This window comes from Falco punctatus (genome assembly GCF_963210335.1).
Source record: "Falco punctatus genome assembly, chromosome: 2".
NCBI lineage: Eukaryota > Metazoa > Chordata > Aves > Falconiformes > Falconidae > Falco > Falco punctatus.
The window spans coordinates 91,789,788-91,807,335 of NC_137581.1; the positions used below are offsets into that span (position 1 = coordinate 91,789,788).

The window sequence follows — 17,548 nt, forward strand, 5'->3', positions numbered from 1 at the left end:
TGAACTGACTGGGTTCTAAAGGATACTACCAACAAAACGTCAAGTAAAGCAGGCTATATTAAGTTTTATTTTTCATTTTGTAAAATGAAATCCATTAATTCAGTAATTTTTTTCCATGCACATGTAGAAGCAGGGTTCTGAAACTCGTAATTACAAGTATTATCCACAACAGAGGAATATAAAATGGGATATGACTGCATAAATGCAAAGCTGAATCACTTTTGCAGGTCAGGTACCACAAAGACAGTCAGAGACAGAAGAAGAAGAAACAAGGAAGAGAAAATCTTTTCCCAAGCAAGCAAAAGGCAAGAACAGGTTTGCAGGGGAGAGAGAATAACACAGGTCATACAAATGCATATAATCGTCATCAGAAGAGGGGAAAAAATAAAAATAAAAAAATGGAGAGTAGAAAGAGGAAAGGGGAAAACAAAATACTATCAACCCAAATGTTTTGATTAAAAAATATATAATTTAGTGCAATCTAAATAATTTCTTTTTAAAACTGAGTGCTCGGTGTTGGCTTACATCAGCCTGATTACATAATTTCATCTATAACTAGACACACTCTTTCCAGCGCATTCAGCATGCATATGTCAAACAGCAGCAAAAATTCAGTGAAACAAAAATGGTAATAGAAACAATTACAGTACATTCAGATTCCTAATGAACTACCATATTAACGACACAGATGTGAAATGGGCTGAATCAAATCCATCAAAAGAACTTGTGTCTTATTTCCAGAAACTTGTAAACAACTAGCTACAACTCTGAAAAGCAGCCATCAGTCATGTAAACTGGTATTATGCAATACTTCTTGAAAGCCAGACCTAATGGCAATGTTGTATTTTTTGTTTTCATTTTTTTGGGGTATCCAGGTTAATATAATAAATCTATTTAGGTCTTAATACTGAGCTTCACCACCTAGGATCTGTACGGAATAGCCATATCAATTCCTAAAAGCAGTTCTAAAGTACTCTCGCAATCTGGTCAAGATGGTCACCACAATTAAATTACCTCCTACATTCCTTAACAGGGATTTGAAACAGATTTCTTAACAGCAGAGCTAAAAAATTCATCAAATATACTCTTGAAGTGTCTGGCAAAATCAGCTGCAAAGCAAAGAGTTTGCATTGCATAAAACAACACGGTATATGGTAAATCATAGCTGCATTGCCTCAGACTGGGGTGATGCCTCTTATTACTTCATGCTTGGCTTCTGTTTGTGCTAGGTCATTAAGGTCAGGGTTAACTTCTGCTGTACGCAAGGCAGGCAGCTGCTCTCACGGTTGATTGCCAGTTTTGCCTATGATAGGATGCTGGGATTCACTGTCCGCCAACAAGCTCAGGTCAGAGAGCTAGTGTCATCTTGTACAGATCTTTGGGTTTATTACTGCTGGGTCAGAAATAAGCGTGTGCAGCACTGGCAATGATTTCCATGTGTCCTGCCTTCAGCCACTACTCCCTTTGCCAGCACCAGTGAGCCTCGCAGGAGCCAGCTCTTCCCGCCTCGCAGTGAACTGGGCAACATGGGAGAGCACACAGAGGCTGCTCTGGGGGCGAAGAGCAAGTTTCCTCTGGAGAGTGGAGCCTGCTGAAGGGAGGGCAGAGCTGCTGCCTCACCACACGGCTCCCTCAAATTCTCCCACAGATTCCCGAGAGCTCCCTGATTCCTCTTCATAACACTGAACTTCTCGGTGACTTCTCTCGGTCTCCTCCATTTACTCCTTCATGTCCCCCTGTCCGTCCCCCCCATTTAGATCCCCTCCTACAGATGAGGGTGATAAAGCCCGAAGACTCTGTAAGCCACTGCTACAAGAGGAGTTTTTGCCATTTACTTATCACATCCCGTCTCCAGGTGGTAGATCTTACCACCATGTACGGCACCACAATCTTAGCTATATTAAGATAGATGCCCCAAGAAAGAAAGCAGTTATCCAGTTGGAGTGTATAATGCAGTCCCCACGGCAGCTATGAAGGATCAAGTGCCTTGAATATTCAGAGAGCTAGTAAGTCATTATAATTTTAAAATCATGTCTTGATATATGAGACATTTTACTTTAACTGGGGAGATATTAACAACGTACTTATTGACATGAAAGATTACGCAGCAGAAAAGGTTACCTTCACTGTCTTTGAATTTCTTGATAGCCACAATTTCATGTGTCTCCTGTAAAACAAAAGTGAAGAAAGGGAAATGAGCAAGATCTGTTGTGTGTTTTCTCTTGTGGTTTTTTTTTCCTCTGAGCATCAGACAAAGAAAAACAAAAGCATCCAGAAAAAGTTCACAATGCAAAACAAAATGAATTAAAAATCTGGCAAATACCTCAGTGATCAGGCCAAATGCAATAGAAAACCCCATGTAGCAGATACCTCACAATTAGGAATCCCAGTATGAAGAAACAAAGTTAAATGCCCAACATATATATATATATATATATATATATAAAATACCTGAATTTATGTAAAATATATATAAAAAAACCTGAAAATTAAATTTTCAGAAGAGTTGTTCCTGTGACTCTTGTTGCTTAGTTACTCTGAAAGTCAAACAGTCTTTTATCTTACCAAAGTATGAGTGTGGGTGCTTGTCTTTGTGAGCTGAAATGAAAATAGTGTACTAGCATGTGGATAAGGCTTCCAATGAGACCTGTAATTTTAGTTGCCAAAAGTTTTTGGATTTCAAAGTTCAAATATCCATAAAGAACACAATTTTAGGAAATTCTCTGTGGCTCCTTAAAAAAAAGTTGTTGTCTTAAGGGGAGCCTATCTAAAACCAGAATCACCAATTGCATTTCAAAGTGTTAATCCATGATTACTATATGGTCATAGGTGATAATTTCTTAATGCCTGCATGCTTTGGCATGACTCTATTATTCTCTATTCTCACCAAACCTGATCATCATAGGTCACGTTTTTCTCTTAAATAAAGACATTTCTCTTGTGTGAGCAGGAATGCATTTAGCACATGGCCAAAATGTAGCCAGGGTGACATGACTAGTGCAGGTCTGTTCATGCAATGATGCAGCACCTGAATTTTAGTAACATGATGGGGAAGAAGCTTTAAGGGTCACAGAACAAGGGCATATGAGCAGACAGGCACCTGGGTTACTTGATGACCTAGATGTAGATTACACACCTTTTCCAAATATCACCATTTAAAAAACCCCAAACAATATCCCATTATTAACAACATACAGGAGCTGGACTGGAGAACAGCAATAAAAAAGCAAAGCCATTCAGGAATACCCGAAGACATGTGCATAACCAAGTACTGAGTAACACACTCATTTACTCAATTTTTAATTTCAAATCATCATAACAAATGAACCTGTAAAAAACCATCTAAACCATCTAAAATAAAAGCACCTGGAAAGACTACTGTGGATAGTGAGTAATGCCTTTCAAATGAAAATGAATACCACTATGAATAAAAATCAGTAAAAATGAGTTTGCAAACAAACTTAAGTATATGTATGTGTGTACAATATTTGCATGTTTTAAAAAAATAAAAACAATCAATTGATCATCACTTATAAAATCTATCAGAAAAACTTGGAAACATGTTTTGTATTGGTTTAAGTGACCAAATTAGATCTTCCTTGTATTGAAGAAAGTTAGTTCAGCAGAAGCAGCACATGCTACTAACTCTTAGAGAGGACTTGCATTGCTTTTCTGCTACTGAGATCTACCCTTCGTATACCCTGGCCTAATCAGAAGGCTGATACATTGCATAAATTCAGCTGAGATACCACAGAAGTCCAAGCACTACCCTTTTTGCTCGATCAGTTTACACAACAGCAAAGGAATAGATGTCAGAACTGGGAAGATAATACGCATTTCAAGTTCTGAGTGATTCTGAAAGGCTTGTCTATAGTTTTTATGTCAAATACAGTTCCTAAGTATTTTTGTTTCTGGACACTTACAAACTGAATGGTCTAACCCAAACTGAACGGTCTAACCCAAACTGAACAGACTATTTTACTAATTGTATTGTTACTGCTAAGTTATAGTATTTTTATACTTATTAACTCTAAGTATAGTAATAGTTACTAGCACTATGAAGGAACAGAGCTAAGAAGGTGAGCAAATTTAGCTTGACTTCTGGTATCTACTGTTAGGTGCTCTGGCTAATTAAGCCTCTGAAAGGTTTTTCAGAAAAGGAACATCCTAATTGCCCTCAAAAGCCTCTGCTAACTGTAATATGCCTGTGTTTAGACATACGCATACGCCACTTCGCAAAAGAGCCAAATTTATCCGTTAGCATTACACTCCTATTTCACATGAAAGAAAAGAAGAGAAGTGTAGATGTTTCAGCAACCATCGAAAGGCTGTATTTTATTCTCAAAGTAATGGCTAAGTACACTGAAATAAATGTAGGAGTTAAAAGCTGTTGCCTCACACAGACAGCAATTCTGCACCATTCAAGAAATCTAGTCCATGTGAATTCTCTGCCATATGCTGCTGTCCCTGACGTGTACAGTGAATATGATAATTTGGAAATTAAGTTTTAAAACTTCTTGGGTCACAGCATTGCAAAGACTTATGTAAGATACGCTATCAAATGTCCTGTAGGATTTTGACTATTCACAGTATTTAAAGCCTGAGTGGCTCTATGAAGAACAGGAACATAAAGATTTCAGCAACACGCATACGAAAGAAAAAGTTACCAAGAAAAGAAACAGTTCAAAATTCTGTAACATTTAAGAAATTGTCATTTGAAAAGCTTTATCATTTATTATTTGTATTATTTCATTAAACTAATTAATGGTGTCATAATTGAGCAACCAAGAATTTATACATGACATATTCCCGATCTTAAAAAACCCAACAAATAATACATGTAAATAAGCTCAAGAGAAACACCACTAAAATGAGACCAGACAATAGGTGCTTTGAAGAGTCGCACTAGCAACGTGTTGCTCCTCCTTAGGAAGGGACATTCCTGTCTAAGTTTCCTGGAGGACTCTAAATGGTTTTCTCTAAGAATCAGCTACCGGTGAAACAGTCAAGCCAAAGCTGAAATGGATACAAGGATACTGAACATTACTGTTCATAGATTTTTAAATCTTTTGCTTGACAAAAGGTCTGTAACTTTCCTTTGATGTGGAACACCTCCAAAACAGTAGGGTTTCAGAGTGCTCCATCAGCAGAACAGAAACCTGAAGCAGAGTGCATATTTCCCACTTCTCGGTCGAGTGCTCTAAACCAACTAAATAGTTTATATGGGGTGACATAAAAAATAGTAGCTCCTCATCAATCATCTTTTAAACTAGTTTACAAAGGAAGAATTCATCTGAAATGCCCTGTTGCACGTTTTGCCATCACTGCCAGTGATTTTGAACTAGATGGCCAATTTCAACCAAATTTTACAGAGAAATGTGAGTTTTAAAATTGAGAAACTTTAAAAAAGATTTCTTAAACTTGTCAGCCATATATAGAATATCCTTCCTTGGGGGAAGAAAGCAGTAAGAAGTCAATCTCCTATACACTGTATGCTGTTGCAGACAAGCAGCGTATGTAGACTGTGCAAAGAACTAGCACTCAGAGCTTTTGTATCAGCCATTGCACATAACTGTCATTTACACAAACTAATGCAGAATGAGATTGGTAAACACAGAATACATTTTGTATATGGCCCAGTTCAGCAGGTGTATAGTAGGGGTGGTAAGAGCACGCTTCCTGGGTTAGGAGACAGATGCTAGAGATGTCAGATGATGCAGGGCAAACCTGAAGTTTCATACAAGTACTGATACACACGAGGTATAAAGCAAACAGATACCACATTGGTAAGCCCTAAGAAGACTGACAGAATTGGGGATACAAAGAATAGCAGAGCTTTGAGCAAAGAGGGGATTCAACAGTAAAAATTCAGACTCCTGTGGGAATCTGAAAGGTCCTTTACAGATCAAATTTAGACTTTGTTACTTAAACCTTAACTTAAATGTCCTTTTGGAAATTCAAGCTCTTTTGTGGATCTGGTTCTCTGCTCCTTACAACCAGAACAAATTACAATGCTCCAAAATAGAACTGCCATTCTCTAAAATATATTTTTTTTGCATTTCAAAAGGTTCTTTTCAAGAATGTACTCTGAAACAGAACATTACTGAAAACAATGTTCAGTCTAATTGTGGAACCCCTCCTCAAGACAATAGCTCAGTATCCAACTCCTAGCATGGAAATTTCTCATATTCAGTTAAAGTATCTTCTAGCTAGATAGGCTGTTACTAGTTGATTCAATGTTTGAGATTTCAATGAATGTCAAGGAAAGAAAAAACCTCAGCAATCCTAAATATTCTGTGCTCTTTATGGAAGCCAGAATATTCTTTCTGATCTCTGCTACTTACTACTACTAGCTTACATCATGAAGTATGAAAATTTGAGTTCACTCAGCTGTAGTTTTGCTTCACTCAGCTACATTTATTACTAAGCATCTCATTATCTTGGTCTACTAAAAAATTCTGGCCTCAATATTTCACTTTACATTCTGAGGCAAAGGCAAATTTGCAAACAAACAAGTCAAGCCTCTCTTAGGATTGGTATTTCCTCTGCTTATTGAGCACACATATGATAAACATAATGCGTTATAAAACTATAGGAAAACCACTGTTTTACAGTTAAGCATGCAACAACAAATGAATGTTATTGAAAACACTACATAAAAGTTAAGGACATACAGAAAGTGATTATTCAGACCCCATAATTTCATGTGTCTAAAATGGGGCAAAATATGTCTCTTCTCCATGTACACACCTGCTAATACCATTTAATAAGAGCAAGACAATTTTCTTAATCCATGTCTGTTCTATTTGCTTTATATAAAAATATTTAGAAAGAGAGGAAGAAGGAGATATCTGTTCTGTTCATGGGAAGAAGATATCTCCAGTCCTGGAGATGGGAATGACTTCATGCTAGAGCTCAATCCTTTCCTTTCCCGCAAAATATGCGTGGCAATTGCATCTGAAGAAAACATGTGATTTGCTGTCTGTCCACTTAGCCACAGATGAGAGGCAAGTATCCTTATGCTTGCACAGCTGCTCTCACAGCCCTTCTGTTATCCACCCAGAGATCTGTGTCCCAGGTTTCATCACAAGATTGTAGCAGCTGGTATTTCCCGTCACCAGTATCAAACTAAGGGGGTTCCCCACTTCAAAAGCATTTCATTTTATCTCGTTTAAAGGACAGAGGTCCCCTATCTTTCCGTTACCTCTACGTAATATATATGACATGACAGTGTTTTTCCAAAACAGTGAAGTACCTCTGTTGTTTTCTAGAAAAATCTTTGATGTTAGTGATGGGAATACTCAAGGACAAAGGTGCTCCCTCATCATAACTCAAGATCCTAGAACTATAACATTCTTCTCTGGAAAGAGAAACATAGCCTACCAAATTATATGCTGTTCTTCAAAATATCATGTGATAAAAAAAGATTCTTGAAAAATAAAATTATGTCCTTTAGAAAGTTACATCATTGAGCTATAATTTTACTGCCTCACCCTGTATGACTACAAGAATTTCTCAAGTAGGATTTTTTAAACAACCAAAAGAATAAGTGTTTAGAAAAATCAACAAACCTTAGTAGAGACAGCAGCAGTCACTACAGAGCACGTGCCATGCAGAAGCAGCATGTTGCTCCCTCTACTCAGGCAGTGCCACTCAAGCAATATCTAGTACATCACATCAAGGTTTTATACTGATATATTAAGTGGTATATGAAGATATGATATGGCATGTTCTGTGATTGGCTCATGTTTTCTGTCTCTACAAGTATGAGGCTATAAGACCCAAAGATAAATGCATGCTTAAATTCTGCTACATAAAGTTAAATCATTTGCATTCTCTACTCACAGATAATATTTACATTTTATAAAAATAATTCAAAAGCAAGCAAGAAACTGTTATTTGATCCTCACCGATCCATAATTACATCCATACTATTTAGTTTACCACAAAAAAAGACACACATTAAAAAAAAAAATAAATCAACAAAATTCAGCCAAACATATCCTATGGCTAATATCTTTTCTGAACAAAGTAGTACAGTTTTACTTCAACTTGCATAAGCATTATTATGTTCTTCAACATTTAAGTGTTTAGATTAGATTTTTCAATAATCTTGATTCTAGCAAAAATCACAGAACATTAAGCAATCACTGACATGGCAACAGAAGTCCATGGAACCATTACAAGATAGTAAAGCATTTATTTTTCATGAGTCATTTAAAATGAAACTTTTAAAAGACCCACAAATTCATTTTTCAAAGTTACTCTAAAAGCAAGAACAGTATCAAAACAACTCTGTATTGATCAATGTAGCATAAATGTTACATGTGTCTTTACAAAAGTCTTTAAACTTCGGCCAATCTACCTCGCAATGGAAGTTCTGAGAGGTAACAGGCATCGTTACCTGCATGTGAATCAGGTCCTTAAGGCATTACTCAGACACTGTCCTGACTCCATTTACATTCTGCCTTAAAATGCTGCTACCTTTGGACAGTACTGACAGATCAGAACACAGCCTCCTGTCTTCCCAAGACTTCTACTATTGTTCTGGCAATTTTGCAACATCACTTTAAAAATCTAGTAGAGTACCTTAGAATATTCTCTGTAGAAAGAGAGATGTGCGAGATGATGGATTCAATTTATTTTTTCAAACAGTTTGACATCGGGAAGTATAGGTCATAGCACTGTGTATTCTTGTACATCTACAATGCTTTGAGAAATTTCCCTCAAGAGGTGTTTCTCTATTTTAATCTTCTCTCTCTCCTTTGAGAAAATTGTAATACTCATACTTTTCAATTAAAACCCCCCTCACACTTAGTTTATCTAGAAAATATCACTTTGCACAGCAGCACTTTCAGGAAATTACTTCCTAATTCAAGTGTTCTATTTATTTTTAGGAAGGGATTGAACCTCTGGTAAATAATGACAGAACCAGACAGAATGTCTGGGTTATCACAATGCCTTTACTGGAGAAACTGATTAGAATTTTTCCAACACATACATGTTACAGATTACTTGAGAAGAAGCCTCTAGAATGAATCACCACAAATCAATTTTTTATCTTTTGAAAGCAGAATGTTATTTACTAACCACCTAAGTGTAGGAGGAGACTTAATGGAACAAAGATGTATATATTTCTGATGCCCGTTTGAAAGAACATGGCCCTACTGTCTCCTAGGTGGGGAAGAACAAGAGGAGGACCCACTGGAAGATTTCCAAGGAGGAACAGCTATAAAAGCTCAGCTATTCCACTGGGGAAAGATGCATAAGAAAAGGCTGAAACCTTCAGCCACCCGTTTGTCAGGAAGTGACCGCTAAGCGCGTGCAATGACAGAAACCAAGATTTTGCAAAAGAAAAAAATGCAAGCAGATTGAAACAGTTTCTCTTATTTCTTTATCTATGTCTGTCATAAACACTTAGCAACAACCGTGTTGTCCTTCAGATGTTACAATTTTACCAATCTGGTTTAAATAAAAGTGTAATTTAAGGGAATCATAAACAGCGCATTATTACTCACCCAGCCATTCAACAAATCTGTAAACCAAGTCAGTGGCCCACCCGCAGCCCCAGGCTCACAGATCGGGGCGCACCCCTTCGAACTGCCCCAGCCCCGAGCGGCGGGTGCAGGAGAGACTGAAAGACACCCCGACACCCCCACCCCCGCTCCACGGGCAGCAGAGGCTCTCCAGACTGCACCAAATTTACATGCTCACAGGACGATTACACAGCTGGAAGGCACCTCTCAACCCATCTCGAATGTCCCCAGCCCTGGAGATATTCTGAATAGCCTCTGAGATATTCAGAATCCACCAGGTCAAGATGTGGAGCAACCTGCTTTGAGCAGTTATTAGGAGGCACACCTGAATCCTGAGGAGCGCATTACAATGCATGCATTTTATACTCTTAAAAAACTTGAAATCTACCACTTTATAGTTTCTTTGGGGTTTTTTTCCTTCTACTTTCCACAGAAGTTACAAAGACTAATCTTAGCCTTGCAGGCTAGTCCCTGTCACTTTCGTTTAAGATCGGCAGAGGCGCAAAGAGTGACTGTATGAGGTCTAGCTGAGCCCCATAGCATCCCTCAGTGCTGTGCTTGCATTGGTAGCTAGGAAGGTGCTGATAACACACCAGGGGTTTGGCTGCTGCTGGGCGGTGCTTGCACGGCACCAGGGCTGTGTCTCCAACCTTCCCCCCTCACCAGCAGGCTGGGGGGTGGGCCAGATCTCAGGAGGGACACAACCAGGACAGCTGACTCAAAGTGAGCATATTCCATACCATATGGTGTCTGCTCAGCAATAAAAGCTAAGAGAAAGGAGGAGGGAGGGGTGGGGGCATTTGCTATTTACATTTGCCTTCCAGAGCAACCGCTACACATACTGAAGCCCGGCTTCCTGGGAAGTGGCTGAACATTGCCTGCTGATGGGAAATAGGGAAGGACATCTTTTGTTTTCCTTCGCTTCCATGAGTGCAACTTTTGCTATTGTTTCATTAAACTGCCTTTATCTTGACCCACAAGGGTTTTTTTCCATCTTACTTTCTTTGCCCCTGTTCTGCTGAGGACAGGAGTGATAGGGGGGGGGTTAGTGGTGGGCACCTGGTGTCCAGCCAAGGTCAACCCCATTGCAGTGATTCAGGGCAGGACTACAGTTAAGGTGCTCTCAGTCACCTCCACATAAATGGAGGACACGACTTCCCTAGACTCCCAAGGAAGCCGAGGGGGCCTCATCTCTCTAGAGTGAAGTTGGCTCTGTGCAAATTCTCCCCGCCTCCTCTTTTATGTTACACTGAATGTTGGCTCTTCATATACATTGGGAATTAGTAGTTTCTTTAACCCAAGGTAGTAACATTACCATCTGAACAGTCCTACACCCCCTAAAATACTACCCTGAAAAGAACACTTGAAGGAAGTGAACCCACTCAGTACTTTCTGCTGACTGCTAGGCTGATGACAGTGCTTAGCATTGAAACCTCCATTGTTCCATATTTATTCACGATTTTCTTCAAGCAAAAAAGTAAATATGTATTCCCAAAGAATTTGTACAACAGTGTAATGGAAAGTATCTGGAATAAAAAGCAGCTTTTAAACACTATAAATGCAGCTATTCTGGCTTTTCATGGTAAACTAGTATTATTATAGCAATTTTTTAAAATAAAATGGCCTCCATTTCATCTTATGATAGTACTAACCTATATCATTTTACAATTTGACAGCATTGCTTAATCCCAACACTAGATGTAAAACAGAACCTCAATTCACTAAATGCTATAAAATTTTTCTGATATTGAAACGTGAATAAGTCATTTCAGTTTCAGATCTCAGTCCTCTTTCAGTTCTGTTTGGTCTGTTAATGCTGAAAACTGTGAAAATTCTGGGTAATAAAAATAAAGATACAAATAGCATAATACTGCATTGGGCAGATATGGGCTTTATTTAATTACTTACAGCATAACCTTGACACTTGGAATACAAGTGGTGATAAAGTGGTAAAAGCAGGAAGACAACCTGTACTACCTTTATGGCTTCCTTTAAGATATTGCTGATTCCATAGATACAGAGGTCAGCAAGACATTTATAATTACATTGTATTTCTTAATTCTTTGTTGCTACTATCTAATGTTCCTTCCCTGAGCACCTTTTACCTTAAGAGTAGGTAGAAATTATTGGAAAATGTTTGTTTTGTTTGTTTGGTTTTTTAAACATGCATCAGCACCAAAGTTCACTGTTACTATTCAAACCTTAAGCATCAACAAGGTTTTAGCATGATTGGCTAAACTTCTAAAGTTCATAACAGTTCAAGCTTAAATTTTGAGATCTTCACTTCTGCAACTGATACAATTTATTTTTTTATCTTGTACTTTCATATTTTGAATTTTTACCTTTTTACTTATCAACAGTCTGACAGGCATTTTCTTTAATCTGTAAAACAAGATCTGCTACGAACCAGAGGCAGACTTGCCAGGCAGGTTCTCGAGGCCAAGACTCTTCAGATGGAATTCAGTTTCAGATTAAGACACCTAAATTCAGAGGCACGCGAGTTGTTCTTTCAAGCTTCTACTACAACAAGCAGAGCCAGAGAGCTCTAAGTTTACCAGTCACTCAAGACACGATTCAATAACCTAATCATAGACATCTAGTAGCATTTAAGATTCCCTAGATATCTACAACACTCACACAGTATTGGCAGAAATGACAGAGGATTTATAGAAATGTGGATGTCTTGGAGCAGAAGTTAGAGGTAAGACACAGCATGCCAGATATCACCAACAGTAATAGGAGCTTATGCTTAGGCAAAAGTGCACCTTTCATTCCTAAGGAAGCATGAATTGAACTTCCCTCTATCCCTTGACTAGATTTCCATTGACTATAGTGGGAGTTCAGACACTACAGGTCTAAAGCACATACCTAAATTTGTATCTTAATCATGTCATCTTTCCAGGTCCACCAGCACATGAAAAGAAAATCAAAGCAAAGCACACATTCATCTTAAGCATGTATGGGAAATGCATGGAAATCACATTTGGATTTTCTAAACACGGGTAAAATCAGTTGGAGTGTTAGTTTGGTGGGTTTTTTTTTGTTTCTTTCATTTAAATAAAAATGTTGGTCCCTTCTCTTCTTATTAAGCATCTCTCCTAGTCTCCAGAACCTTTCAAAGACAATCAAGAGCTGTCCTGCTGCAAGGACTCAGTACCTTTGGATGCTCCCCATCTGGTCCCATTAAACTGCATGGGCTGAGTTCTCCTGAGTAACTCCCAGCTCAATCCTCACCCACTGGTGGCAATTCATCTCCTTCCTCATTAAGTGTGACTGTGAGACTTTGCTGGTGAAAACCAAGGCAAAGGTGGTACTGAGCACCTCAGACTTTATCGGGCTCTGCTGTCACTAAATTGCCTGCCCCACTGAGCAGTGGGCCCATACTTTTCTTGTTCAGCCCTTCACTAACAAAGTAGCAGTAGAAACCCCTCCTGCTGCCCTTGCAAGTCTTAACTCCCAGCTGAGCATCAGCCTTCCTGATCCTCTCAGATCCACTCAGATCCAGCCAAGCAATGTTTCTCAGTTCCTCCTTTGCAGCCTATGTGTGGCTTCCACCTCCTGTATGCTGCTTTTTTTGCCTTGGAGCTCCATCATGAACTCCCTGCTTAGCCAAGTCAGTCTCCAGCTAGCTGCTTGCTTTCCTGAGCACTGAGACGTACTGTTCTTGTTGAGGACTTCTAAGAGGTTCCCTCGCCTTTTAGAGCTGCTGCCCACGAGCTCCCCACCTACCAGTTTCTTGAATACCCTCTGCTGAAGGTCTGTGCTCTGTTACTTTTTTCCCATCAGTGTACTCGTGAACTTGTGCTCCGCTATTTCACAGCCATTGTAACCAATTATTGTAATAATCTGGTTGGCGCTTCCAGCACCTGTATCAAGAAATTTTCCCCGACATTCTCCATAAATCTCTAGGACTGCTTACATTTCACCATTTCAGCAGACGCCAAGGAAGTTAAAGTCCCCCACGAAAACTAGGGGGTGTGATTCACAAACTTAATCAGCTGTTTAAAAAAAGGCTTTGCCCACTTCTTCCCTCTGATCAGGTGGTCTACAACAAAGTCCCAACACAATGCCACAGTTACTGGCCTTGCCTCTGATTCTGAACCACAGGCTTTCACCCACACTGTCATCCACCCCAAAAAATCCTCCATGTATCTGAGATACTTCTTCACACAAAGGGAAACTTCACCTTTCTTTGTCTTTTGAGCCCATCTTTCCTGAATACCTTGTATCCAACCACCATAAAGCTCCAATGTTGTTTTAACAATTTTAAATACTAAGTAAATTTGCATTTCATAATGAGAGCTAGAGATTGCTCAAGCTTACTTTGCTCAGTTTACTGTTACCTTAGAAAGAAAAATTATCTATCTTGCTGCTGGATGAAAATAAATAATTAATAGCAGCAGCAGGTACTGTCATTTCCATGCTGCAGACTTACACATGAGGTTTGCCCTAACTTTAACTTTTCCTCTCGTGCAAATGGCAGCAACGACTCCTCCGTGTTCTGGAGTGGGCCTTAAATCACCAGAGGTGGTAATCATCTATTCAGATACCAAACCGCCATTCTGATCTGCTCTGGAGCAGAAGCCAGAGACATGGCTGGGGTTATTTTTTAATACATTAATTTGAAAGAGTATGTGTTAGCAATGATAAGCTTTCTACCTCTGGAGAAAAGCCCAAGCTACAAGGTTCTTCTTGTCTAGAATCCTAAAGATGAGAAGTTCTATGTTTAGTGTTTCCAATTAAAAAAATAAAATCTTTTAAACTGAAAACTGTTCCCCCCACCCATCATTTTGGGCACCCAAATAGTATAACAGTGTTGTCCATGCCATTTAGGAGATAAAGGGTGTTATTGAATGTAACCAACACCTTTGATAATCTGGTCTCAGCTCATTGATAAGTTTGGCTATGGAACATTTCATAGATGCCTACATTAACCCTAAGAATCTGCTATTCCATGTCCTCTCCATCACATGGTTTCTCTTCTCTCATCTCCTCAAGTAGCACTAAGGCTCATGAACTCCCCTTTCACTTATTTCAGATCTTTAATGACAATATTTTTGTGTTGTTCTCTAATGAAGGGATGATAAATTTGAACAGGAATTGTCACTCCTGCTTTCTAGCTTAAGTTCTTTGGCTACTTCTTCCATCAGACAACAGTAATATGAAGAGAAAATAATCTGCCTCCCCCTGCCCCGCCAAGGATTTTGGGTTTGTTTTTTACAAAAAATACTTTTTGCTCTCTAAGTTGTTGGGTTTTTTCACCTCAGTCAAGAGGTATTTTTGCTGACATTATGCTCTTACCAATGCAAAATCCTAGGGCAACCTGGTAATAGCGCAAGCTCTACAGTTGCAAGTTGGTACTATTTTCTTGTCCTCGATTTTTTGGTTCAGCATTACAATACAGCAGGATCATTTTTCCTGGTGCTTTATTGATCAGTTCTCCTCACTTCTGACTCCTTCCCTACCACCCTGATGGATGTTCTACAGAATCCTAAATCAATGCTTCTTCCTACTTCCCTTTCCATTTAGCTATTTTTACAAAAAAAGTTTTTTCCAGTCTGTATATAGATATGGGTTTCAATGGACACCTTAATTTCTTCTCAAAGTTTCTACATTCAGGTTTGCAGAGAAAGAAAGGCCTTTCTTCTCTAGGATTATATGGACAGTGCATTCCTTAGATAATAAGAGATAAATTCTTCCCTCTTAAGAAAACTGCCATTTTGCTCTGCCAGTTTTCTTTATAGAATAGCATCAAGGATTAAGATTCAACTCAAGCTACTTAAAAGAAGACAGCAGGCAAAGTTCATACCTCAGACACATTCAGATTTTACTGATCGCTGTTGCAGAGGTCAGAGGAACAGGAGGGCTGCCTCTGCACAAGCTGCATGGTAATTTAGTTAACTTGAGAAGCAGAATGTAGATGACAAAATATAGGAATCTGCACCCAAGGAAGGCTTCTGTTACTACTAATAGAAGAAGATGAAATGGCAGCTAAGTCTTCACAAAAATAGCATTTCTAGAAATGAAAATTCAGTTTTGGAGCTAAATTGAGAAGGAGAGTTTGCAGACTTATTTCAGGCACTTTCTGCAGCATCTGAAGACTCATGACTAAATCAGTGTAATTTCTCTTATATCTTAAAAAGAAAAGAAGTCTAAACATCACACAAGCTCCAGGAAGATTAAATAAAGCTGTTCCAATAAAAATTGCCCCTACTGATAACACTAACTCTAACACATCCCACTTTTAGATCTCGCACACACACATGTGCTTTGGAGCCAGGAAAAAAAAGATATGCAGAATTTAAGTTCACTGTGAAAGGTTGCCCAAATGTGATAGATGAATACTTCTTGGGAAAAGGGGAAGGAAAATAGCATCTTGATCTCACCAAGTTTATTGTCCCAAAACACTGGAAACAGTATGTGGCAAGAGGGTATAAAAAAGTTCAGAAAGAAGAGCTGAGGGCCAGGAATACCTGGGCTAAAGAGACTAAGAAAAGGTGGCGGACAAATGCAAACTGAAAAGATTGGAAGAGAACTGGGATAAGGCACCTGGACTCAGAAGTCAGTATTAAAACCAGCATAACAAATAAATGAATCTGAACACCTAAAACACCTAAAAAAGAGTATCAGTGAGAATTCAAAGATAGCTGCAAACCCCCTAAAACCACAGATGACTCTCATTTCACAATGTTCCGGATGCATGGGGGATGAAGGCAACAGGTTACTAGCTACACCATCTCAAATACTAGAAGCCAACAGCTGTGTGACAACTGCGTGGGTACCCATATGGTGTTATATGATGAATTTTTTATTTGAGAAGCCTAGAAAATTATGTGCAACAAAGTTGGTTTATCACAGTGTATGTAAGCAAGGCAGTATTTGAGGGGAAAAGGTAGCATTCTTTTATTAGAACTACTGGTGCATGCAAAAGAATCTGAAGCCCTTCTCCAGGTCTAAAATAGAAACAGCAATCCCCAAAGCTAAATTTAAACTAAGAACAAGTATATTCTGTGTTTAAAAAGACTCAACAAATCTACAGAAAGCCTCAAATATTTCCTAAGTTAGAGTCCATCTCATTTAGCTTTAGCCAGCTCCGAGTTACGTATCTCGTGTGTGTTTGTCAAGGCTTTCCCCACAGCTACTAAAAGCAGGGGAGGCAGAGAAGATTCAGCCAGAAGGATGCTGAAATTAATCATTTCCAGATGACAAGAATGGCTTTTCAGATGCTGGGCTCTCTCAATTCATATAAACTAGGGAGACTGGTTATACAAGACCTACACAGTGCAGCAGTGAGTGAGATTAATTCCACCCAAGTTACTTGACTTTGCAGCCCTTTGTATGTTTTATTTTTTCACAGATGCAGAAACTTACATGCATGTATGTGCTTTTAAGGTACATTTCAGAAATAGTGGTCAACACTAGTAATTTCAGGGTATTAACTTCTCTGTATCAGTATTCTTTTGAGTTCCATTGCTACATTAATATCACAGTCCATTGGATTGTGTTTGTAATACACAAATAAAGTATTCCCAGCTCTGCTACTGAAGTAAGAACGTCTCCATTGCCAATGTAACTGTGCAGCATCAATTCTCACATCCCACAAAGCAATCTGGCATAACTAGCAGCAAGACCAGAATTTCTGAAGCTCATCCTTCTTTAACCTGCACATTAGAGAATAAATTAAATCTTCTCTGGCGAGTATCTTCAGGAAGCTATAAATATCTTTGCTACAAGCATTCCATTTCCTGGTATAATTGAAGGTACTACCTGAGATCAACAGCTTTAAATAACTTGCAAGGAAGGCCCCATTAGAAGTAGCTCCCTTCTTTATGTTAAGCTTCCAGGAGAACATTTCAGATAAGATCCTTAAGTAAGAGCACAAAGATTAACATGAGAGGTTGTCATAGGAAAAATATGGATTTAGAATGTATGATATATATTGATCTCTTAGAGCTATATTTCTCGCAGTTCCAAGGCACTATAAAGATTCATTTAAATGGAAGCAAAAGAAA

At 38.7% G+C, this 17,548-nt stretch overlaps 1 protein-coding gene across 2 annotated transcripts in view; it reads right to left on the reverse strand.

Moving 5' to 3' along the window:
* Positions 1–17,548, reverse strand: part of CDKL5 (cyclin dependent kinase like 5) — a 142,308-nt gene that overhangs the window by 57,418 nt on the left and 67,342 nt on the right. For both annotated transcript variants that reach the window (XM_080377127.1, XM_080377128.1), the window contains exon 4: positions 2,122–2,167. In XM_080377127.1, coding sequence (XP_080233253.1) covers positions 2,122–2,167 — 46 coding nt within the window. The remainder of the gene's footprint in view (positions 1–2,121; positions 2,168–17,548) is intronic.